Source organism: Melanotaenia boesemani, chromosome 10 (genome assembly GCF_017639745.1).
Source record: "Melanotaenia boesemani isolate fMelBoe1 chromosome 10, fMelBoe1.pri, whole genome shotgun sequence".
Taxonomy (NCBI): Eukaryota; Metazoa; Chordata; class Actinopteri; order Atheriniformes; family Melanotaeniidae; genus Melanotaenia; species Melanotaenia boesemani.
Window position 1 is genome coordinate 20,594,897 of NC_055691.1, and position 26,550 is coordinate 20,621,446.

General features: G+C 37.5%; 2 protein-coding genes across 7 annotated transcripts in view; both read right to left on the reverse strand.

Moving 5' to 3' along the window:
• Positions 1-715: 715 nt before the first annotated feature.
• Positions 716-6,118, reverse strand: LOC121647486 (mannose-binding protein-like). The gene is made up of 5 exons (XM_041996990.1): positions 5,908-6,118; positions 5,420-5,589; positions 2,971-3,048; positions 2,391-2,456; positions 716-1,382 (listed from the first exon to the last, which is right to left on the reverse strand). The coding sequence occupies exons 2-5, from the start codon at positions 5,565-5,567 to the stop codon at positions 1,003-1,005; spliced, it is 672 nt and encodes a 223-aa protein (XP_041852924.1). The 5' UTR covers positions 5,568-5,589; positions 5,908-6,118; the 3' UTR covers positions 716-1,002.
• Positions 6,119-11,796: 5,678 nt separating this feature from the next.
• Positions 11,797-26,550, reverse strand: part of srpk2 (SRSF protein kinase 2) — a 67,702-nt gene continuing 52,948 nt past the window's right edge. For 4 of the 6 annotated variants that reach the window (XM_041997226.1, XM_041997224.1, XM_041997225.1 and 1 more), the window contains 6 exons: positions 24,664-25,569; positions 22,243-22,343; positions 19,150-19,257; positions 18,994-19,063; positions 17,280-17,372; positions 11,797-14,180 (listed from right to left, as the gene is read on the reverse strand). In XM_041997226.1, the coding sequence (XP_041853160.1) occupies positions 13,996-14,180; positions 17,280-17,372; positions 18,994-19,063; positions 19,150-19,257; positions 22,243-22,343; positions 24,664-25,569 (1,463 nt within the window). In that variant the 3' untranslated portion in view covers positions 11,797-13,995. Of the gene's footprint in view, positions 14,181-17,279; positions 17,373-17,769; positions 17,863-18,993; positions 19,064-19,149; positions 19,258-22,242; positions 22,344-24,663; positions 25,570-26,550 lie in introns of all 6 variants that reach the window. The other 2 variants (XM_041997228.1, XM_041997222.1) reach the window with 1 other exon arrangement.

Here is a 26,550-nt window from a genome sequence, read left to right on the forward strand (position 1 = left end):
CTTACTGACCAGCGTTGACTTAATAATTCAAGATGTGTCCTGTACCTTCTGTTTCTCTGTCCTTCTAAAAATATTCAGTCACATGAGTCTCCACCCTGCTCATCAGGAGAGAATCTAAAAGCTTTTAGAGACCCTACAATCAGTAGCAGTGATTCATTCTTCAGTGTTTTTCTTTCTTGCTGCACTGAGTTAACTTTAAGTTGTCTTTGCTCGCTAGAGGAAACTATAAATTAGTGTTTACTGCTGTTTTAGGAAGGGTGATCATTCTCTTTTGAATTTTTGATTGATAGATTTTAAAAGCTAAAGTTTTAACAAATAATATGTTTGATTAAAAGCTTTGAAGGTTTTTAGGAAAGAGGTCAATATTTTTTCAGTCTCCAACATGTACAGTATTTATGTGAGTATCAGATATTAATTAACTGTAATTAATAAGTATGGACACACACACACACACACACACACACACACATACAACACACACACACACACACACACAAACCTTTAAAACAGCAAAGAGAAAACCAAGAAGAGTCTCGGCTCTGAGTAGAAATGAAAGTATACAAAGATGAAAAATGTACGTTATTATTAGTAACCAGCTATAAAAATCTGTTCATTAATTTAGATGAAACTTTTTCTCATTTGTAAACTCTGGCTCTTTCAAACTGTGATTCTCAGACTGGAGCAACACACTTAAAAACTGTAGATTCAATCATGGTGACGTCTGCTTGTAAAATTCTTTTTATTGTTTTCTTGTTTTATGAAAAATGAACTCTTGAACATCAGAAAATGTGAGACTACTTTGCATATATACATTTTGTTGTAGTGCATGCGTTAGAAAGAAAGGATTATGATTCTGCACTTGTACGGCTTACATTATGTTTTTTTTTGTTTTTTCATTAATTCATTTTTTCTAAATGTAATTTTGAACAAGTCTGAAATGAAGTCATTAATATAAAGTAAATCAAAGGTATAAAAAGTGACTGCGTTGCAGATGGGAGCTTTCTACAGCTGACAGATGATGTAAGCATTCAGAGAGCAGTCAGGTGTCACTCGCCAGATGCCGTTATCTGACATGGAGCAGCCAGTGTCCTGGATGGATTTATCTGGCTGTGATTCTCCCCATTTGGTAAAAGTCAGAGGTCGACTGTTCATGTCAGCCTCAAAATTCCCCTCTGCTTTTTTATTCTTGACATTGATCCAGGCTCTTTTATCAGCTTCATGAAACAGCTGCTTCAGCTTGTTGTTCTCCTCCTCACTCTGGGGCAGAGCCAGCTCGAGGCCTTGTTGGGAGCAGAACTCAACGGCCTTGAAGAACGAACCTTTATCCTTGTTGGAGACAAAGTATTTCTGACCAGCCTTCCGCACAAACTTAAAGTTTATAGCTGAAAAAGGAGAACAGGACGGCATGAATAAGTGAAAAACCATCTGATCCTTATACTCTGATACATACAAATAACACCATAATGGTGGTGAAATACATAACGTTGTTCACTTAACAACATTTTAGCTATATGTCACTCAGAGAGAACCAAGCTCAGTGTTCAAGAAAACAGCTTAAGCTTATTTTGTATTTAAAATATAAAGGGACCACATTATAACTCTGGCTCTAAAAGGTTGTGGTGCTGGCAGAGTAAATATAAACATTAGTAAATGATTTATAAAATGTCATAACCCAATATCATTTTTAAAGTAGAAAACATGAAATGTTTAAACATAACAGTTTAGCATTTTGCCCCAGTCTATTTTGAAAGCACTGTGTTCATTCCTAGTAGTGTTGCTGAATCCATACAGTTATTTCCATCACATCAGAGTTTGCTTTTATATGTGTATTTATTCAAGAAGATCATGAGTAAAGTCTACAGATTTTTAGACATGTCTCTTGAACAGAGAGATATCTTAGAATTCTGGGAATCTTTTGATAACATTATATTAAAATGTTTAAAGTCTTCACAGTTTTACATGAAGAAAAATGACTGAAACTGATTACTCCACAGTTTATAAATGTAGGTTGCTGCAGATGACTGAAGCTTTTATTTCAGATTTTTCCTCTATAAGGTAGAGTATAAGGCTTTTGTTTCCCCCATTCTCACTTTTTTAGATGGGCTGCAGCCAACAAATTCAGAATGACCTCATTTTTTCCATTAAATAGTAAAATGTCTCACTTTAAATATATGATTTTTGCTTTTTGTATGTTCTATTGAGAATACAATATTGATTTATATATGTTCAATTTTTTTCATGTTTTACACACATTTTACACTTAAAAAAAAGTTGTGCAATGTAGAATTAAAAAAACACTAACAGGTATACTTAACCACCAGTCTTAAACACTTACTTACTTACTTACTTAAACAAATGCTGTACTTTAAAGCACTGAACAGGACACTTACCCAGCTCTAACTTTGCAGTGGTCTCCTTTAATTTTTCAACTTCCATTTCAAATGAAGCAAAGTCATCTGAAGTGAACAGAAGAAGTTCAGTTAAGTTTTTCAGATGAAGTTCACAGCTGAAACATGTTGAATATAAACCAACTAAGAACTTATTTTTATTTATTTAATTCACAGCAATATGCAACTTAAAATGTTACATAAACTGAAAGTTAGTACTTTATGAAGCATTTAATGTTCCAGATAAAAATGGGAGTAAATTGTGCATGATGCACACACTTACAACCTTTCCACTAAATACAGATTGCCTTTCAAAATACAGTCCTGAATTTCATTAAATGACCCTGAGTCAAGTTTCTACTGGTGAGGAAGAATTTAAAAAAATTCAGTTTCCTGAAGAATTAAAGCTTTCAAAGGCTTTTAACTAAATGGTTAAAGCACATTGCTTTCTGCAACCTGCTGGAATGCTTTTAATGTTTTATGTAAAGCACTTTGAATTGTCTTGTACATGAAATGTGCTGTATAAATAAATTTGCCCTGCCTTGCCTAAATGTATTAGGTTGCTGCATTTAAATGTGGTCACCTTGTCCACAGAAAGCAGCTGGTCCAGGTCGTCCACGTGGTCCAGGGAATCCAGGTGGTCCCTGCAGTCCTTTTATTCCTGAGAGAAAACAAGAATAAGAATCAGAACCAGATGTGTACAGGAAGAACTGATAGGTCGAGAACAAAAAGAATGCAAAGGAAATAAATATCGAAAGGCCATAATTCATTGTATGTCACAGTGTGAAACAGAACTGGACTGCTTAGTCAGGCTTGTCCCATTTGTTGTTTCTGTATATAGCCTAGCTTAATCATGGACTTTGTTGTGCACTTTATTGTTTGCTGTGTATGTGATTTAGTTTTGGGTGTGAAAATGGGCAAGACAGCTGATTAGTGATTAGTGACAGCTGGCATCTGCCCTCTCTGCCACGATGTTGGCAAGAAGATGATTAAAATAAAAAAGGAAAGATGTAGGACTGAGAGTGACGCCACAGGCACAAGTGGCAGGAGGAAAGCACAGAAACGGAGAAGATGTCCAGAAACAGGATGCAAGCAGACTGGGCAGCGGCAGAGGAGGTGAATCTGGAGACGACAGCCAACGACTGAGCTACAGATCGCAGTGACGCTGGAGGCGGCTGGAGGGATTGCTTACCGGACCAAAACTTTTGTTTTGTTTTGTTTGGTTTTTTCTCTGCAGATTTTGCATGATTTGGGATCAGTCAACATATGTTGTTTCCTCACAGCAGCATCAAGCCAGATGTTTATTACTTTTAGTATTTTATACCTACATTCATTTTACAGATGGAAATGAGGGAGTCATGCTTGTGCAGAATGGAGGAAGCGAGGCAGCTTTGTTTGTGTGTGTGTATGCATGTGTGTGACTGTGTGTGAGGGAGACTATAACAAGTGTTTTCTTTTTTGAAAATTGTTAAGTTGTCTATTATGGTGAGTGAAGGCTTGTTTTATTTTAAAAGGCAAGAATAGTTTTTTTTATCGTGTGAAGCACTTTGTGTTGCCTTCGGCTTGAAAAGCGGTTTAGAAATAAAGTTTGATTTGATGTGTGAAAGCTTTATATCAATTAATGCATATTTCTGTGCAATTTTAAGAAAAATATTCAGATTAAACAAAATTGAATAATTATCAATGTTTACTGCTTGATTCAGTATATCAAATTGTTTGATATTGGGGTGAACTAAACCTTTTGAACTATTCGTATTTAAACTGTAATAAAGCTTCAAAGCTGTTGTAAGAAGAGACTTTTAGCTCTGTTACGGCTGGCAGCGCTACAGCCACAAGGGACTGAAGCGCTGATCAATTCAAGGAGCTGCAGTCGTACAAATTAAGAGTGACAGTACAGGTCCCGCCTCCTCGACGCCCGATTGGCCCAAGGACGGGGTGCTTCAGGGAGGACCGACCAATCCCTGGAGACCTCCTGCATTAAATCTGCACCTGCACCAGCAATCGAGGAAGACTGTGGACAGTGGGACACAACCTGTCAGCAACTGGACTGTGGGACAGTTGTTTGTTGGTTTGGGAGTGACTTCATGTCTTGTTGTGAGAAGGACTTTCGTTTGTGGTGTTACACAGTATAGTGGTTAATTCCTTTGTTGTTCTGAGTTTGAATTGGCCTCCCTGTTTGAGATACAAAGGGCGTTTTGGTTGTTTTGTCTTGCGTAATCACCTGTGTGTGTGAAACCCGTTAATTGGGACACTTTCTGTTTGATTAGACAAATAATTGTTAACCATCTAAGGGACACTTTTAGTTTGGTTTGTATTACATTTTGGTTTCTTTTTGGACAGGTCGACATAGGGATGTTATACTGTGACAAATAAATTCTGGATTTTAATTTCATCTGGTGTTCGACTCACTAGGTTCCGTCCTCCTGACCCCTAGAAGTAGGAGGTCGTAACAGCTCTTTCAAAATCAGAAGTATTCATTTTCACAGGGGAACGCTTTAGTGTGAAGCTTCAAGAGCGTTTAAACATTATTTCCATTTGGGTTCAATGCAACTTTTATTTTAAATGTTTTCACTTTAAAATGTTTTCACAGAAAAAGAGGTATCTGGGTTGGATGCTGATTTAGTAGCAAAAACATTAGGGGTCTAGAAGTGCAGTTCCAGAACGGCGGGTCTGAATTTGAAGGTCTCCGGGTCTGCAGACACATACTATTTAGATTGTCGTTCATTCTTACAGCAGTGGAAATTTGTGCAGAATTTGAAATTGTTCTTTATCTTTAGTTGACATTTGTTCTTTGTCAAAGTGGAAAATTAATTTGATTTATGAAAAAACAGAAACTGCAATCTAATCATCATCATGACTACTTTGAAAGAAAAATGTCTAAAAGGGTTTTAAAAAATGTGTTGCTCCATCATTTGGTAGAAGAACTTCTTTACTGCGTAGTTTTCCTCAGAGATTAAAAAAACCCTGTGAAAGCAATGACACAAAGTTCGGAGAGCAATTGTGAAGTAAAAGGGAAACAAAATCGGTTTCACCTGGTACTCCCGGACGACCAGGTTCTCCCCTGGGTCCTTCAATTCCTGGATCTCCTTTGTCACCTTTGGGACCAGGAAGACCGTCCAGCTGACTGTAGACTACACAAGCCATCAAGCAGTGGATACCGAAAAGAAGGTAGAGCTTCATCTTCTCAATGTTGTGGTGAATTCTGTGAAATGTTATATATTTTTATTTATGAAATATATTTGAAAGATGATATAAACTACACAAAAAACAAGTTAATTAAGTTTACAACAGTAATAATTTTTGTCTGTTACTACAATTTCTGCATTTATTAGCTACCATGTTCTAACAGACTCCAAATAAAAGGTGGGAAAAGTTAAATGCTAAATGGATTCAACTTCCACTAACTTTTGCATCTTGTAAACATAAAAACACATTGTAGTCTTAACACATAAGTAATGAAGTTGTCCAGAAGTTTTTAATTATATTAACCTACATTAATAATTGTTGGAAGGAAACTTACAGTTTAAATGGAATTATCTCCTATTTGCTGCTTTTCTGCTGTTTCCAGACACAAATGATGAGAAAACAGTTTGAAGTCAGATGCCCAGCCCAGTGGAAATGAAAGTTCAAACAATGTAAAACAAGAAGCATTAAAGGGAACCACAAGTATTAGCTAATATGAAGAAACCCTGACTGAACAATTTTGACACACAGTCATTCTGGTGGAAATAACTTCCTCACTGAAGGAGGCAAAGCAGAATCACTGTCCATGTCTCCGTACAGGTTTGTGACATAAAAGGCATGAAGATAAAAAACACACTTTTTATTTAGCTTTTCTCTCTGTGCATTTGCCTTTTGTAATGTAATATAAATAAACTTGGTTAGCTCTGATGTATTCCTGGAATAACAGCTGCAGTCATTCAGTCAGTTTCTTTCATTTCTACATTCTGTAAAATAAACTAGTCCCAGGGCCCTGCAGGACATCTTCTGCCAGGTTAGAGACCAGGAAAGCAAGAAAGCTGACTGGAGTTAGTGGACACCATCAGGTAGGTGAGGATAAATAAAAGACAAATTTTTTGTCTTAAGTTTCTAAATACGGAAGTTGTATTTTGAATTTAATAAGTTTAAGTAAGTTGTTTAAAAAGTGGCTTACTGACCAGCGTTGACTTATTAATTCAAGATGTGTCCTGTACCTTCTGTTTCTCTGTCTTTCTAAAAATGTTCAGGCACATGAGTCTCCACCCTGCTCATCAGGAGAGAATCTAAAAGCTTTTAGAGACCCTACAATCAGTAGCAGTGATTCATTCTTCAATGTTTTTCTTTCTTGCAGCATTGAGTTAACTTTAAGTTGTCTTTGCTCGCTAGAGGAAACTATAATTTGGTGTTTACTGCAGTTTTAGGAAGGGTGATCATTCTCTTTTGAACTTTTGTTTGATAGATTTTAAACGCTAAAATTTTAACGAATATGTTTGATTGAAAGCTTTGAAGGTTTTTAGGAAAGAGGTCAATATTTTTTCAGTCTTCTAACTGGAGTATCCAGTATGTATGTGAGTATCAGATACTAATTAACTGTAATTAATAAGTATGGACACACACACACACACAAACCTTTAAAACAGCAAAGAGAAAACCAAGAAGAGTCTCAAGGGAATACCAGGTCTTTGGATTTACTAGAATAAAGTTGATTTATTTTACACAATAAGTTTATGTTTTCTCTGTGAACATGAATTAATCAGGTTTATTTTACATATTTAGAAAACATAATGCAGATGCTTCATTTTATTATGTTGACTGAAAATGTTTTAATCAAATAACTGAACAAGATCTAATTGAGTTTGTTTTAATGCTTGTAAAAGGCGCCAGAAAGCACAATTACTTGGTTAACGATAGGTGGCGATAGTGCATCTGGTGGACCTGAACTTGATCTGATCTATGGAAGTTTTCGAGGCATTTCTATCCCATCCAGAAGGTTTACATTTCAGCCACTAAATGAAGTGTTTATAAATCAACAATGATCCATGATAACAGTATTATTTATCACATTTTTTTACATTTTATTACAAAAAAATAAAGATCACTATCACTACTATGTTGCTAAGAGACCCCTTTTTAGACCTGGAAATTATGGTGAAGCCACTTTTGGTCAAACTCACCAATTCTCCAATTGACAGTAATGGAGCAGCCAAAGTTCAACCAGTGAGCAGAAAGTTCTATGTGTGTCTGAAAAAAGAAAAATAATGTTCCTCTATGGCTGGAATAAAGCCAAGAAGACGTTTCTGATGCACAGTGGCGCCACAAAGCAGCTGAGCTGGAGTTGGTTTAGTGAGGATAGCAGGTAAATAGTAACAGGAATAACTGGAGTTGGCAAGGAAAAAAGAAGAAGCTGGAGATAAAAAAAAAAATATGTGCTGTGTGTTTACATGCTTCAAGTTAAAAACATAAAGTAGCATTCGGGGAATGCTTGACTATACTGAATTAAATGTATAAATGCCAAAAGAGCTGTGCCACATTATTTGTTTCTTCACACATCTACATAATTTGTATGTGATCTCAGGTTTTATTTCTTATTTTTATTATATATATTAGATATATAGATATATTAGATATATATAGATAGATAATTGTAACTTGGCGGTTGTCATGATTAAAATTTTCCTCAGCTTGTTTGTCTGTAATTGGTTCTCCTGGTTGTCAGCTTTGTTTGCCTGCAGTGGCTGTAGGATGTCCTCTGATACGTTTCTGTACATGTGTAACAAGTAGTTATTTGGTGTATCTTTCTCTTCTTTCTTTTCTCCACTCTCTTTTCACTTCTGCTCACTTTTCATTGTGCCCACTCCTCTTTTTTTCTCTTATTCTCTCTTTCTTATTTCTCTTAGTTTTCTTCTCTTATTTTATGACTTCGACCTGTGTATAAAATGAGGTTAAAAGAAATTCACTTGATCTTCTAGGTGGAGTTGTGGATCTCCCTAACATCCATAAATTATGACTGTTAAGTTTATTTCTTTGTTCTTTGAGTCTACTTAAAAACAAGTTATTTCCTTTCAGTGTGAGGATGTAGATGTTGGACGAGAGTGCATCATTAAAGGGGTCTGTATCTGTATGGGTGAAGATCCTGAAAGCCTTGTTCAAGAATATGTGGTGTGTACAGGGGACTCTTTTCTCATTTTCCGCCATTTTCTTCTTAAAATGTTTCTTGGCTTTTGTTGGAAATTGAATAATTTAAAGTTTGCTGGGAATTTCTCAATACAAGTGTTATCACTTCTCATTACCCAGCAAGTCACTTCTCATTCACATGTTTTGTCTCTTCTACAGGGCATGGATGGAAAAGCCATGGACGAGGCCATTGAGGACACTGTTATTGGTATTTATGTTGTGAAAGAACATTTTTCATATGAGGAACCAGAGGACATTGGCATTGTCCTTGAGGGGATCAAGGTTTTGAGGGATCTTGACAATGTAGCATTAGCTGTCGCTATGCTGTTTGGACTGATATATGCCCTGAACCTAAGTTACCCTGATGATCTCCGCTACACGTTTGAGGTAATCCAGAACATTTTCATGGAACTGGATGGAGGCAAACTTTCCAGCAAAGCACTTGCTTTAAAAAACAGGCTCCTAGATTGAACGAGTCAGAGCAGCACTGCCAACGACTTAAAGAAACTACAGTATACCTAAATAATGCTGACATCATCCAACCTGGTACCAGGGTGTAACATTTGCATGTAAAAAGAATTTCTCAGAAAGCCTATGCTTAAACTCTTGCCTAATTTATGAGTTCCTCATCTGCTTTTTGAAACGTTTTTAAAAGGTTGAAGATTACTCATAATGTAGTAAAACTTAGAGTGAAAGATTTCATTCATGACCGTAGGTGGATTAAAGGTCCCCAGTTTCTACAGAAACCAGAAGGTGACTGGCCAACTAACACGGTGGAAAACGCCATAGAAGCAGATAACCCTGAACTCAAGAGAGAAGCCATAGTGAATGCTGTTGTGAAGGACTTGCCTGATGCAATAAGTCCGTCAATACACTACCACTCTGATTGGAGGAAGCTTAAAGTGGTAGTTGCATGGATCCTTAAGATGAAAAAGACACTTCTACAAAGAAGTTGTGTCAAAAGGATGCCAGAAGCTTGTACCCCTAGAAATCAAAGCCCACAGCAAGATGATCATGGAGCCAAAGATAAGTCAAGGGAAAGCAGTCTTATCTTCAGAAGATCTTTTGGGAGCTGAACTGGCTATTGTTCAGTATTGTCAGCAACAGAGCTTTGGAGAGAGATTTCTATGCTAGCTATCTGGAAAGACCACCGTAAGCTGGCAAAGTCCTATTTCCAGGTTGGATCCATATCTAGAGAAAGCCTCTTGAGAGTTGGTGGTTGGTTGACAAAGGGATCTTTGCCAGAAGAAATGAAGCATCCTCTCATTCTTTCTAAAGATCAACATGTGGCAAACCTTATTCTCAAACACAGTCACAAACAGCTTGGCCATAGTGGTTGTAATCACACCTTATCTACACTGAGGAGAAAATACTGGGTCACCAAGGCAAACTCAGCTGTAAGAAAAATAAAGGAATGTTGCTTTTGTAAACGATATCATGGAAAGGCATTGGAGCAAAACATGGCAGATCTACTCAAGGAACGAATTTTGCCAGATCATCCACCATTCACCAATGTTGGTATTGATTATTAAATTATTATATAGATAATTTTGCCATTAAAGCTTCTAACTAAAAAGTAATGCCTAGAATTATTGGCAAAAAGTGTACTATCAAAGCGTTCCTTTTGTTTATAGATTCAAGTAGCTAACTTGTTCTCCAGAGTCTTTGGCCTACTCATCTAGCACAAGGTAAAAGTATCACCAGCTTGCATTTATTTTAAGTTAAATTTGTCTAAGTAGTTTTTAAGGTTTCATATAAAGCTCTTTGAGTTGTCTTGTACATTAAATAGGCTATACAAATAAACCTGCCTTGTTTTGCCTAAATATAAACTCAAAACTGACTACAATTTCCTTCTAATGGTTTTGGATCAATGACCAGTAAAGAAAAAGGGAATCTGTGGTTCCATATTGTAGAAGTTAATAACAGCTGCTGGTTCTGACTGGGCCATTGTTGTTTCTGTTGTGCTAAGTAGTTGTTCACTAATAGTAGAGAAAAGAAGCCAGAGAGTTTCTGCTTTAGGGATGAAATGTCATGAACAGCAGTAATTCAAGACCTGAGACCTAAATTTTACCTGAGAAATTCAAATATTTGTCATGATATGCAGGTAAAGTCTTATTCAAGAAATAACTTTTAATATGTTGGTGTGATATTTGTCAGTAGATGTCTGTATGTTTATGAAAAATACATAAATTAAGTTGTCATACTGACACATCTGTCAGGCTTTAAATAGAATCAGTACATTTTAGCTCCCTGGATGAATTAAATTTCTCATTGATTTAGTTGCTTCTCTTTCTCGCTCTCTTATTTATTTATTTTTACTTTTTTCTTCTAGGTCAAGCTGGAGAGTAACTTTGCCTCCATTGTGTTTGCCATCATGGTGCTGGAGGGTCTGGGCAGGTCACTTGATCCCAATCTTGACATCCTGGATTTGGCCAAACCCCTGCTTCTTAAGAACAGTGCCTCATTGCTCTGATGTACACACACACAAACACAGACACAAATGATTGCCTACTGACAGGCATTTATACTCACAAGTACTGTGTGCATACAGCTCATGTGTATGTCTCCCTAATGCCATGACAACCAGTTGTCTTCAGGATTGCAATGCGATATTCCAGCATGGATCACAGGATCACCGTTTACTCCACATTTCTGAAATATTGATGCCACGAATACCTCATTGTGTGTTTAATCAGTTTTACTCTTGAGTATTGTATTCTATGGTCTGGCTGAAGTATGAACACTTCAGCCGTTTAAATCAACTCCAGTTCACTCACTTAAGCCTAGTGAATAATAGAGTTTATGTGCTTTACATAAGCACCTCTTTTAGTTTATTGAGTGTTGGAAAATGAGTCAGAAACATGAGCAGATGAATCAGAGGCCATGACTGAGGTGATTTAAAAGACAAAATCCAGCTAGAATCTCTAGTTTATACTTTTGAAAATGTATTTTACTTCTAGAGACTAACGTTAACCTCAGGATGTCTTTTAATGTCTTTATTGTTTACTTCTTAGGTAATATCTAATGGAGCCTTGTTGGTTTTAGTGTGAATCACAATGTGTGCTGTAACATTTGTTTTCATGCACTACATTTGACAGCTAATCATTGTATTTTATCTCTCTGACATAGTGGGAACACTGGTTATTGACATCAATAAAAGGGAATCCATCCTTTGTTTTCTTTTCTTTCACTGCAAGTTTTGTAACCTTGAGGGTACATTTAAAAGAAGAAAATCCATTACATCAAGGGCACGGCATCCATTCATTTACAATTTTATTAAATCTGTCAATGAAAAACAGACAAGACGCGAGTTTGTCAATGTCATCAGGAAGAACAGTCAGCATGGCTGAACAAGTGAGATCAGGAGGTTTTGGTGAAAAAAAATTAAAAGGAGAAAATAACAAAACAAAAAAAACATCACATACCCTTTATTGCAAAACTTTTTTTTTCATCACCATCAAGAGCCCAGCCCAATCAGAGCAGCACTGTTCAAGTAAGGAGGAAGGGGAGAGGTGACAGCTGTGTAGAAAAAAATACTTTCAATATTAATAATAATAATAATGGTAACAATGAAAAAAGAAATAAAAACATCTCTAACAGACAAACACAATCACCTCAGTATAAGACATTTTTTTGTCACGGTCACAACAACCAGAGAAAAGTTGTTTTCTTTTTTATTTCCTATATTTTTAATGAATTAAATAGTTTTTAAAAATATCTCACCATTTACTTATAGTCATCTTTTTTCTTTTATTTATTGCGAAAAATAGGCAACTGGACTAATTGTGATAATTTGAGTTTGATGTGTGTGTGAGACAGAGAGAGAAATAAAGATTAAGTAGAGAGATCCAGTGGAACGTCTTGGAGCGTTGGCACTGAGAGCAGCAGAGGTGTGTGGGGATGCAGTACTCCCATCCAACCACCAGGTGGCACTGTTCAGTCTTAGGCATTTCCTCCAGGGTCCTGATGTGGCTGCCTGGCCCACTCTCCAACAATACCAGAAGAAGTCACGTTCTGCCAGCAATGGCCTCGGATTATTATGTTTTGTTTTTTTTCTTTTTTGGGAATGATGCTTGTGTGTTGAAATGTTGTCCACAGTCACTTTTGCGTTGCCAAATCTCAGTTCTATGTACAAAGGTTTCAAATCCCTGAAGGACATTTACAAAGACAAGTGCAACCTCCATGTGACCATCCCCTTTCTGGAGATGCTCAGGGATAAAAGGGTTCCTCTAAAGGGCAAATAAGGGAAACAGTACCAATCGTATCTGGTAAACGTGCCACAGTAGGAATGAATAGAATTATTTTTGGGATTGAAAGTCAGGAATAAAGGCAGAGGATCAAGATGTAAGAATGTCAAAATGCTGACAAGGAAACTGTAAATTAGTGATCCTCAGAGTGGGAACCAAAATGTCCAAACAGAAAGTCCAATAGATGTCATGAAACCAACAAAATGTACAAATAAAGCAAAGCATCAAGTGTTCATCTGTCATATTCCTTCATGCCGATCCATCAGTCTCCATGAATTTAGGACAAGTCTTTAGAGACCAAGAGGACCTCCTCCACGTTAAAAACTGATTGTGTTTTTATTTCTATCTTATTAATTTGCTCACTTTTTCTGTCTGTGTTTATTAGAATGGCAGCTTTTAGTTGGATGCACCCCCTGTTGTCCTTCTAGGTGGTCCCACACAGGACCATAAAGCATGGGAAGTGGGGGGGTAACTTGGGGTGAGATAAGCTTTTTGGGATTGGATTCTTGGAAGAAATCAGGGTGTAAACTTTAAGTCCGAAGTGGATGCTTCTTCCAGGGTTAGAGTGGGCTGGAAAGAAAAGTGAAGTATCTATGGAGGCAGATCATGAGCACAGGCACGTAACGCTCATTCTCACACAAAATGACATACTCATCTGTCTTTGAGGCCCTCGTTAAGTTATGGTCATGGAAGATGGAGCTGTGGGCCGTCAGCAGTGCAACAAGGCTGCTTGCTAACTGTCCTGTCATGTTAGTGAGAAGATCAGCAGCTGTAATCGCCTCGTGGCTGAATCCAAACAAGTGGTAATTTGTAAAGAGAGATGCAGCAGAACGGCCAACATCCTGACAGTAGAAGAAACAAAGATAGCATAGAGCCTGTATTCTCCTTTTGATCAAGTGGGAAACATCTATCCTCAAATCATTTCTTTTTGGGAGATGTTTGGATAGATGCATATGCTTTGCCATGTCATCTCCGTGAGCCGGTCTTTACATTCCTCTGGGGAAAGGACGTGTAGTCAGGAGTTAAGCCTAGTTAGGTAAGTATGTAATGGATGAGTGGGATGGGGCATGAGGGAAGTTTCTCATCTTTATCTATTGGTTTTCAGCTTTTCTCCACATTGTGGGTCTGCAGGCTGCCACCAGAAGGTGATGTTTGGGCTGATGGTTGAGGGGGCAGAAGAGAAGGGGGTGACCAGTCAGAGTTTGTGGCTACGAGTTGAGCCAGGGGTGGTTCAGGCATTCGCTGGCTGAGGCCCTCTTCTCAGGCACCATCTCCAGCATGGGCAGAAGGAAGTGAGTGAAGTGTCCAGCGTCTTCGTGCGACCAGCCATACTTCTCCACTAGCACGTCAAACAGCGACCACGGCTTCAGCTTGGTGATATGCCGCAGCTCACCTGCAGGGGGTAATAAAGAGCAGAGTGAGTGACGGCAGAGAAGCACAGAGAGCAGAAAGGGTTAAACAGCTGATCCACGCAAAACACAAAAAAAGTTTTTTCTCTCTCAACAAATTGCAAGAAGAAAACAAATGCCAATAAATAAATCTAAGAAGTAAAACGATAAGAATATATGTGACACTAGCACTGTTTTACAGCATGATTAGGAATGGATGGGAAGCCAGAAGTTATGAATAAAAAACTGTTGTTTGATGATTTCTTGACCACAGGAAAATATGGTGCATAACCAGCCTTGTGTCTTCACTCTAGCAGGACTTGATCATGTTGATTGCATAATTTTACCTTTAAATAGAAATCAAGTTGTGATGCTCGCAGCATTAAAATCTGGACAATTCAGCAGTGACATTTCCACAAAAACATTTAAAGCTTACTTAAAGCTTTGTGTTTTGTTTTGTTTTTTTTTCAGGGGGAAAAGAAAAAATGTTGATGCTTCAATTTTAATCAAATTTATTTTCTTCTAATGATTTGGGTATCAAACAAATAAAAGCAAGGATAAATTCAACTAGAAGAATAATAAAAACACTTCGTTTATTTGGTATTTGACTGAAACGGTCATAATTATGCACACCCCAGCCACACAGCAGCTGATTTCACTAATTACTTCACATCTTTTTGTTGAAGGATTTGATAATCAGTGAGGTACTGCAATGACCGACTGAAAAGCTGCAGAGTTTTGGCTGAAAATCACAACAACAGAGGTCAAGAGATGGACAGCTGCTGATAGAGGTAATTGAGATAGAAGAAGAAGTTTATTACTACAAATCTGACAGAGAAGAAAGATTAAGACTGATTAATGATGGGAGCAAAAAAGAATGAAAGTCCAGTTCAAACCATGGCTGCCATGGTAACCGCTTTCCTCTGCACAAGATGGGGGAGAGGAATCCATTTCTTCTCCGCAGGATGAGAAATTTATTAGGATATTGTTCTCAAATGTTATTTCTGGAGACAACATGAGCCTTTCTAGTTTTACTTTACTGTGGTTTTGTGTAAATGGAGACATTACTTTCCACTATATTCTTTTAGTCTGAATTCTTTTAAACATTGTGTATATGTTTAAAGGTGATATATATCTAAATTTAAAAAATACTTTGCATTATGAAAACAGGGTGACAATGAATGCATGCCAACACTGTACAGCTGAAGACTTTTTGGCAGACAGGAGAGGCCCCGAGAGAAAGAGAGAGAGTCAGCCTGGATTAACGGAGCATCAGGAGATAAAAGGGTGAGCATTGAGATGTCAAGTGCAGGCTCAGGCTGTGGAGAGAGACAACATCAAAGGTAGAATATTCAGATCTCATGCCACATTATGAAGAATATATAAGCAGAAAGGATGGGAGAAAAAGTGAAACTCAAAAGTGAATAAATGATTGCATGCAGGGGTTATCAGCGTATCAGACACAGGTCCACACACTTACCAAGCTCATAGCTGAGCAGAGCCAAAGAAGAGTGTGGCACGCTATGGAGAAGTCTGATGCATGTATTGTTTGGGAACTGATTAAGCTACCGATTACATAACTTAACTATAACGCTGCTACTTTTGCTCAGCTCTGCCCACCACACTTGAATAATCAAATATAACCTCAACATGTAAAAATGAAACACTTTGTTATTAAATTGCCTCTTTTGGACATAATTAAAAAAAAAATTGAACAAACAAGAATATTCCAAAGAACCATCATTTTTCCTTTTATTCTCTGCAGGAGGGAGGGCTTTTCTGGGAACAGCTCAGATCTGCAGCTGGTTGACACACACTAAACAAGCACAGCTACCAGTAAGGGAGCAGATCCACCCATGCAGCATGAAGCTGCTTTCTTAGTTTCCACACGAGCAGCTGCTTCACTTTTTCCACCATTGTTATCTCTTCACTAGAGATGTCTCTGCTGGCTTTAAAATATCTCAGCTGCAAGCAGAGCATGTCCAAATGCTCTATTGTTGGCTGCAAGTGCAACCTACAGAGCATCATTAGGGACCTTTATTTTTGATAGCTGTATCTGCACAAACAATTAGCTAAATTTGAGTCTAAGTAGCATGGTTGTGTTTACTCATTCTGACCTGATGCAACACATGAAGACATTTGCCCTGTAGTCTGATAGAAAGGCAGAATAAACATTAACATCAACATTTTCAAGACACATGATCAATTTTTGACTAAATGATAAACACAAGGGGCAAAGTCATTAGTTTAATAGAAGACAAAGGGTAACCTTTCAAATGTATTTTTACTTCATGCTTACATTTCTTCTAGAGGCTGAGAAATAAAAGGCAACATTAGCAAGTTTAATTTCCCAGAGGTTTTTAGAAAGCCTCTTTTGTTTTCTTCTTAATTTCCTATAAAAACTCAAGTGGCTCATGTTAAATCTCCAACACCTACACTGAACAAGTATGAATGCTAACTGTAGGGCAGGCCACTAGCATAGAGCAGCAATAGAGGTGAACACTGTCCGGCCAAAAGGTGCGAGTTCTATCTAGATTGTCTGAATAAAAGTACACGTTTGTCGAGAAATTCATCAGTTGTTTCCTTCTAGAAAAAGAAAAAAACAATCACACAGCATAGCAAAATAGCCTCAGAATCCCTCCAGTTGAACTGATTATAAACTAATGTTCTTGAAACTGGCCTCTGGTCGGCTTCTTGGAAGGAATGTGGGATGTATGTGCAGATTGATAATTGGGTAAAACTTTTCAAATTTAGCTATTTTTCAATTAAAATATAGGTTAAATATGTTTGGACAACTCAATTTAGCAGAAATCAATTTCTTTTTTGGTATCATGGAAGACAGAAAATCTTAACATTGAACAGATATTAAGTAAATCAACATAAGACAATATCAGTTTGACATTTTTAATCACTCAGGCACAAAATGTTTGTGTTAATTTTGGCTGTAAATGAAAACTTACCTGAAATTCCCTTAATGTATAGGAGTGTGTGTAAACTTTAATAACTCAACACTACTCGATCGAGGTTTTTGTCACCATTGCTAAGATCCTATCCCTCTGGATGAGACCTACTCCTAACCAGCCACTATCCATGGAGCCGTTTACCTTTCTTGGAGAAAAACTCTCGGCTGTACTTCCCGGCAGCGACCACTTTGCGTGGAACCTTCCCAAGAAGCTCCATGATCAGAGCGATGTGGTCTGCCCAACATCACATGCATCACAAAGGGAACAGGCACGGTTCAGCGTTACAGCATGCACACACATCAACACACACATACACTGGCTGTTTGGTACTGACACACACTGCTGCCCTCAAGGCACAGACACGCTGCCAGACTAGAGACAAATGCAACCTTTGTTTTTCAGTTTTCAGAACTTTTTTAACTTTTCATATCATCCTATATATGTATATATGTATATATATATATATGTATATATGTATATATATATTTATATATATATATATATATATATATTATTATTTTTTTTTTTTTTTTACCAAATTAGTACACTTTTAATAGTCTGCTTGTGTCCATTTTTGTCCCTCTCAGACATCTGTGTGTCTCAGTCCCACCAGCTCTCTGGCCAGCACTACCTCTTCTGTTGAAGAACTCCCGGGAATATTTTCCAGAGAGTGCAAAGTGCCTCGGAATACAACCCAGCAGCTCTATGATGTGGGCTATGTGGTCTATGGAGGAGAGAGGGATGAGGGCAGGAAAGGAGGGGGGGGGGATGCCAAAAAAAGAAGTGGAAGGGGACAAAAAGGTTGACAAATAAAGATGGAAAGAAATGATGGGGAGTAATGAATCAAACAAAGATTAAATGAAATAAAACAATAAAAAAAAGAGGTGGATTGTGGGCAAGAAAGTAGAAATGGGTAGAACATTATGGAGGGAGGGAATGAAAAGAGAGGGAAGAGGAAGGAGAAAAAACACAGTCACAGAGAATAAAGGAGAAAAAACTGTTAATATGCTATGCCTCCAAAGCAGAGGTGAGGAAATGAGAGGAATAAAAGTGAAAATGTACTCAGATTCAGAACTGAACTAAATGGAATCTTAATATGGCCTCAGTGATGGGAGATCAAAGATACCCCACTATAAATCAGGATAAAACTGACACTGACTGTATAAAACATGCAGCTAACTGTGCGTCACAAACAGCGAGAAAAATAACCCAATGAGATCAAATAGCAGTGGAAATGGAGTGATCAAGGGAAGAAGTGAGGATGAGGGTGTACAGTTTGAGAATGTGCTGAGTATTGCAAGAAAATGATTACTAATTGATGTGTATGTGCAGACATAAGGACATTTTACACAATAACGTGAACTGTGTGAGCATTCTGGCTATCCGTATGAGGGTTTTTGTGAGCAGTGGAGTGAAGATGAGTGGAGGCATAGCAGCAGAATTAAAGGTCAGGATTTACAGCTGGCAGTGGATAGGAGGATTTGGGGAGAAGGAGGGCTAAACTACGGCCATTTCTGGGCTTTTTATTTAAATCCACTTACAATAAAATACAGCAGACATTTCATGTTTCAGTTTTTCTCCACTGTTTGAATACATTGCTGCAAACAATTCCCACTTTTAAGAATGATTATCATACTAATCATTTTAATCTTTATTAATAAGTTTATCAATGATCCTCAAATTTTCATATAAACAATTACAGAAACTTCTCTTGATTTATAGCATGTAAAACACTTTGCTTTTAACTTGAACATTTTCCCTAACAACTAATCATTTATTCATCGTCTAGTGTTAAAGTACATTGTTAAGGCATGGTTCTTTAACAGAAGATAAAAGATAAAAAAAAAACACTCACCCTCATCGCGGGAGTAGTCCTCTCCGGAGTGAGGCTCAAACAGGTAGTCTCCTGTGGCCAGTTCAAATGCCTGATAGAGGTAAAATATCAGTAACATGCAATAGAAAAAACTGTTTACTGTGTTATGTGCTGTATGTATGAATTTGTTTTCAGCACCATGCAAGCAGTACTCCAGATGTCAGCAGGAGTGCTGTAACCGGCTCCTATCAGAACCTCAATGGAACGGTACTGTCTCGTTTGGATATCTTCTGTAAAGTGCTTATGCTGCCAATGAGAAATAAAAACAAGATTATAGGTTAATCTTAGTGTGTGCATTTAATAAACATAAACTCGCTATCATGAAGATAGTTTATCCTTTATTTGTCACTACGAAACAACAGTGATTTTTCCATTTTTATGTCTTCTTTATGTACATTTTTTTTATTTGGTTTGCATGGTTTTGCATAATTAGTGTGATCACAGATTCTCTGCTTTGTGTTGGTTTCTGCAGCGCACCTCCTGCCTGTGCATTTGGCTCAGTAGCCGCTATCTAAAACTTTCTCCAGCACACAGAGACCCCACTGAAAACAACAAAGTGATTGGTTCACAGTATGAGTGAGTTACAATATGCTTTTTCCTTCCATCTTCTTCCTTCTTTGTGCTCATTAAAATATCTGGACCTGACAAATTGTGAGACCCAGAGTAACTAAATTCCCCGGACAGGTTCTAAATTTGAAACTATTATTTTAATACAAAATCTAGCTTTACAAACTATAAATTCACTTTTGTTTTGAGATTAAATGTATGCAGTTATTAAACTAATTATGCACCAAAAGGACTATTTATTTATACTCAGTTTACATGCAAAGATAGAGTCTTGAGTCTGGGATTTGGACTCAGGTCACACTTATGTCTTTTTTCCAGTGACTTGAGACTTGATTTGGACTCACACTCAAAACAGTACAGACTTGAGCCAGACTCACGTTTTGAGACTAATGAACAATCTTTAATTTTTAATCAGGTTTTTTTACGATCTCCTTCCTGTCTAATCTAGTGTCTGCTGTCATTTCCTCAGACGTAACACTGACGTAACATCACACAAACAAAGATGCATCCGCACATACAGTTGCAGCACTGGTGAACACATCTGTTGCTACAGCATCGCTGTAACTTTTAAGTGTTGAAAACTTAATGAAAAGAACAAATATAAGAGCAGCAAACTGCAACATCTGCGGTATTAAAATGCAGGACACTGTATCCACCACACCCACCTTCATCCATCTTTAAACACCCGTGAAGGTTAGTCACTGTAATTTGAAAGGTTAATGTTAGCATCTATGCTAGCAACAAACTTAGCACCACAGCAGTGCAGCACTTTGATTTTGTTGTGTTGAAGCAGGAAAAAGTCTAAAGCCTGTAGGACAGTTGGTGATCGTGCAGCATATTGACACTCCTCACTACATTCAGGAAAAAAATGCTGTGAACTGCAGTATTAGTACTAAATATTTCTGTGTGGGTCCAGGTGGATTTTTGTACGCATTAAAAACACTTTGATAAGTTATGTTAAAAGCATATATACAAATCTGAAATTATCCAGAGGAGAGGGAAAGTGCATTTGTCGGTTTAAGTTAAAGATCTTACAAATCACAAAATGCTGGTAAATGAAGGGTGAGTTCAGATTTTAACACTCTGGTGCATGAATTATTACAAAACAGTACCACATTTTTTAAAATAAAATATTTTACTTCTACAGACATGCACATTGATGTTTTTCTGTTTTTTAATCTTATTTGAACTTTTACTCAGTGTATTGATTTTTCTATTTGAGCTATGAAAATATTTATAAAATAATATCTTGTCATATTAATATAATATACATTTTCTATAAAAACACCTGGATCATTTTCTTGTCCTGTTTATTACTGAGGCAAACTTGGTAATTACAGTGTATGTATATATACTATATCAAAAGTAGTTATTATTTATGCATGGCAGTGTATTGGTGACTCACTAATTTCAAATGAAGTTGCTAATGTACGACCCACACCCATGTACACATTTAAAAACAGCCTTTAAATATGTGTCAACTGTAGTGGACACTATGAATCAAAGGGTTAAATTCCTTGGATATTATAATGTAGTTTTCTAAGCAGAACAGATAGTAAGCATTGAATGGAAAATCACTCATTGACTTGCCTTTGCAAAAAAAAAATACTTGTTAAAATCTCTGTTTACCTGTATCAGGGGAACATTTTAAGGGGAAGTTTAGACTCCAGACAAGGCGCATCCACAAAGGCATTATAAACATCATAGCAGAAGAAATATAAAGAAAATATTAGCAAGCTTAGCCGTGACTGTGACCCATTTTGAGATTAAGACAGATTTTTCCGATAAATCATCAGTCTTTGCCTAACTTGAGTTAAATATTGTTGCCAGCATGAAAGTATTCACCTGTCAAGTCTGATCCTTACTGAGGTGGTGATGTTGGCTTTTAGCCTCTGTGGTCTGATGTTGACATTTAAGTCTATAAATGTTAGACAGCTGAACCCTTCAACGCAGCTTATATTAATGTATTTACTGTATTTTTCCCCCTTTTCCACTGATGTGTAAATTCTGCTTAGATGTATGTAGTGTGTTCTAAAACTCATTAGCTTGGGTTCTATTCACTAGTAAAACAAATCTAATGTAACCTTAATGTAACCTTTTTATGTTAATCAGACACATTCCTGTCAACTGGTTTAAAGCAATGGGAGTAATGTTGATGCCTGTAATCCAGATGAAGAAGTAGTCGTCCTAACAGGAAACAAACTCCAGGTAGGTAAAAATACAAGAACTGTGGTAAACATCCACAAGAGGAAAATAAAGACAGCTCTGCATCATAAATGATTTTAATCTTTGGGAATATCTGGGATATTATATTTGTGGAGGTGTTCTCCAGTCATGTGAGTTTGGTTGTGGTCTCAGACTGGAAACAGCTGTCATTGTAATCTTTACCAAGTCAAATGGCATTTGTAAAGCCACTTTCATTTACCCTAAAGCTTATCAAGTACTCTTCAAGACAAAAAAACTCACCACTAGCAAGAATATTGACTTTTTGTTTGCACATTAGTGGAAGTTTTTAACATTTTTACTGTTCTGTTTACATGAACCTTCTCTTATTCTCATCCTCTAAATGCAATTAAAATGGTAAAAGAAAACTGACCAGTGGATTTTAATTTTATGCTGAAAACAACAAACAAACTGAGTAATTAGAAATATATTGTGACTTACCACCCAGCAGGCATTTCCAAGGTCAGCAATTTTTACTCTGATGGAGTCAGCGTTGCGGGGGTCCAGTGGGTTGATCAGGAGGTCTGCAGCTCTGGCCCTGACTGGGTTCGGACAAAATGGGACAGTTGGCATATGTGTAAAGTGGAGAAAAGAAAAGCTTGTGCAATACAGTACATGTACTCTAATAACAACAACATTCAGCACTTTCAAGGGAATGATGCTAAGATGACTCCTAGAGGTGGACGAGTAACTGATGCTGAATCATCAATTGGAACTATGGAAGAGATTTAGATGGCAGATTTGGAAAACAGGATATCAAAGTACTGTGATATTATTTATTCATTTTTAAGCAATGTTGCTCAGTTAATTTGCTTAAAATTTAAATTAGAACTTGACCCTGTTCTTTCAAATTCTCATTAGTATTAGATTAAAATATTCTGGCCAAGTAGCCAGTATAATTGTTTAGACAATATAAACGTAAGCTGATTAAAGCAGATGAAAAGAACTGACAGGGAGTGTTTTCACTTTAAGAACAGAATATTTTTTGTATAAATGCATTTTTTAACACTAGATTTTGAGGTTAAACAGTATCTAATATCATAGGCTGTAATGCATTCTACGTAAAGAATGAATACTGTTAATAAGAAATAAATACACTAATGGTTAATGAAATAAAATGTTAATACAGTAAAGTGAAGGATCATAATTAAATCCAATTTGACCTTTTATAACGTGCATGTTTAAATAACAATTCATTCCAATAAAACTAAGTATGATAAAGTAACATTTCATACTTCCAAGTTGTAAAATTCTTCAACAAATCATTTTTTAATTTACATATTTAAAAACTTTATTCATATGGTCATTTATTATAGAGTGATTATAGAGTATTATTAATACTTTATTAGGTACAAAAAGAATTGACCAACTACATGGTACAATGTGACACTTGAATTTACCAGGATTAAACTGTCAGTATCTGGAATTATATAAAAGACAGGAGCTTATCTAAAGATTTTTAAACTTACAAATGTTGTTTATCCTTAAAAAACAGGAGAAACAACTTCTTAGTTGGAATGATGCAAACTTAATTTAACATGTATTAAGAAAACATTAATATCTTTAAGGCTGCAGCCTGCATCAGAGGGAGCCACTGCAGGAGAATGGGTGAGGATAACCGTCCTGAAATTAAACAAATACAAACTACACCAGGCACAATTACATGTGGAGGAACGAAAGACAAAAAAATGTAGCATTTCCTTGCATGCTTGTCAAAGAAAAGCATTAAAGCAGCCACTGAAAGAGGAGAAAGAGGCTGCAGTGTATTATGTCCACAAGAAGGACAGTTTTATTGATATGCAGCAGGAAACTTTATTTTCTTCATTTTAATTTCTCTGTGTGATTAAAAGCCGGCAGTGTTTATTTTCATGAATCAATGAGATTAAAATCAAACCAGCACTACCACACATACCTTTAATTTGCCTACAGGAAGCCTTTAAACCTTTTAGCTTAACTAAACTGGGGACATTGTACATCACAAGAGGTTAAAGTAACAAAGAAATTATTTCTCTTTTAGCAACCTTTAAAAAGACTGGGTCAAAAATTGTGTGCTTGGAAGAAGAAACCACACAAACTTGTGAAATGTTGCCACATTACAGCAAGCTCAGAAAGAAAGGAATGCACAGATGAAAGGGTATCAGAGTCACACTTGCTTCTATAATATAAAGATTATATGTTGAGTCAGAAATGGCAGTGAGACAGTTGTTTGATCCCGAAGGCATGAAGCTCAGACAGCATGCAGTGTTTGAGATGTACTGTAGATATAACCATAATAGAGCTCTCAGTCTGCTATGGCATATGGATTCTCAAGATAAGCTGACACCATATGGTGATGCCATCAACAATCGTACTGACTTCTACGGCCCATGAATGTAGCATACACATGTTAGCTGACATGATCTCCCCGCCTGAACTTTATTTATGAGATAACAGAAGCTTATTCAACCTTGTTCTTGTATGAGAATTGAACACTTTGACTTTACTGATGACATTACACCTTAATTCCTAAAGGGAAATCCTCCTTTTTATCTTTAGTGACTCCAATACTCTACAGTGCTACACAATATTGCTGAAGCAAAACTTTATAAGCACACATACATGAAGGGATGGGGTTAATTATCTTCTAACTACAGTGGATTTTGAGGTGTGAGATATAGTGGAATATTTAAGTTGGCTTGCTGTATGTGTGTGTGAAATAGTGACTGTAAAACCTCTGAGCAACTTTGACCAGGAGCTATTTTTTGTGGCCAGATGGCTTGAGTGTCTCTGAAACAGTAAGCCTTATGGTCTGCACCTGACCATACCATGAGATAAAACAAACCAGTAAGCACTTTGTCAGAATCCAGTATAATCATCTCTCACCTTTGGGTGTGTCTCCTGTGCTTGAGGATGACACAGTGCGACTACGGTCTGCAGGGGGGCTATTGGGTGAAGGTCCAGCTCCAATGTCTGCCGTTCCAACTGAAACTGGGTTACCCGGCTCAGGATCCAGGGGCAAGTCAGGGAAAAGGGGCATTGTTCCCTGATGCCGGTCACTTGAGCCGTTAGTCAGCCCTGGTTCGGCCAGTTCACCGTTATACATCTCATATCCAGAGCTGAGAGAGATGTCTCTGTCTGTGTAGCTGAGCTCAGACTCCACCAGGGGGCAGAGGAGAGGCTCAGGGGTGGGTGAAGGAGGTGGAGGTGTACCAGGGTTTTGTCTGAGTCCCTCAGAGCCCAACAAAACATGGCCATTGGTTTTAGCCAAATTAGTTTTATTGTTGTGGGGTTTGATGGGAGAGGTGCTGTCTGTGAGGAGGTCTGCTGTTGTGTCATCATCCTCATCTTCCTCCTCTTCTTCCTCCCCATCCTCCTCCCCCTCTTCTTCCAACACTGCTTCCTCTTCCACCACTGCCTCCTCCTCCTCCTCTGCTTTATTTTCCCCTTTTGGCTCCTCAGTCTCATTCTCCTCTGTCTCAGCCTCTTGATTCTCCTCTTCCCCGTCTTCCTCCTCCTCCTCCTCCTCCTCCTCCACAACCTTTTCTGCCGTCTCCTCCTCCACATTTTCATCCTCTGCCCCTTTTAATTCCTCCTCTTCTTCCCCCTCCCCCTCCTCCTGCTCTAGCTTTGCCTGTGTTGACTCTCCATTACCCTCCTCTGAGGTAGGAGGAATGGGGGCATCCTTTTCAGCGATAGGTGTAGATTCCTCTTCTTCTTCTTCCGCCTCCTCATCTAGGTCATCAGCAGGGATGTGAGGTGCCTCATTCTGTTCCTGGGGAGGCGCCGCACCTAATGTGAAGAGAGGAGTGGAAAAATGGTAAAGGCAGGAAGTGGGTGGGAAGGGGATATACAGTAAGCACAGTCAAAGACAGCGTAGGCAGAGAGAAAGAGAGCATGAGAAGAGGAAAAAAGAGAAGGAGGCAAAAAGAGAATATGAGGATGAAAGAGAGAGAGGATGAAGAAAGGAGACATACAAAGTGCCTTTTTTTTTTTTTGTGAATCAGCTTGGCTTTTCATACACAGCAGGACAAGCGTGGGCAGAGTGGCTGGAGCAAATCCACATCCTTTTCATTCATAGATGGAATGCATACACCTGCACATGCAAACTCACATTTTCAATCATAATGCTGATCTATGAATACCACTGGTCTATTAAAAAAAAAACCTTCTGGCTTGTGACAACATAGATACATGTAAAAGCTTAAACTTCCTTCATACGGTGGTAAATTTGAAGAAGTGAAGTAAACTAATAAATCTTCACAATATACCATCAGAATGCTGCAAAGAAACTCAGCCAACCTATGTTTTTTGAGGCTGACACCTAACTGTGGCCTTCACTATGCAACCCTGATAATATTTTTTATTTTTAAGCTTTTTATGGCAATTAAGTTCACTTCAGCAGGGCAGAGGGAATCAACAATGCTGGTGATGATTCAGAGGTCTGAAACACAGCTGTGAGCAAGAGCTGCAGCAAATTGATTGCAAAGACTTGGCTTATTGACACAGCTTCAAAAGGTCCTGCATGATGACAGAAAACCAATTAACTTTAGAAACTACAACCTTGGAATTGTTTGAGGATTTTGGGCTGTATTCTTCACAAACCTCTGAAGCACAATTTCAACCAAAGAAATAATGATGATGAAGAGGGCCCATCGGTGGGGTATTATTCAGATATTAGATATTATTTAGTTATTACTTAGATATTCCCTCACAGGATTAATAAAGTGTCTGTCTGTCTATCTATCTATCTATCTATGGGCAACCATTCAC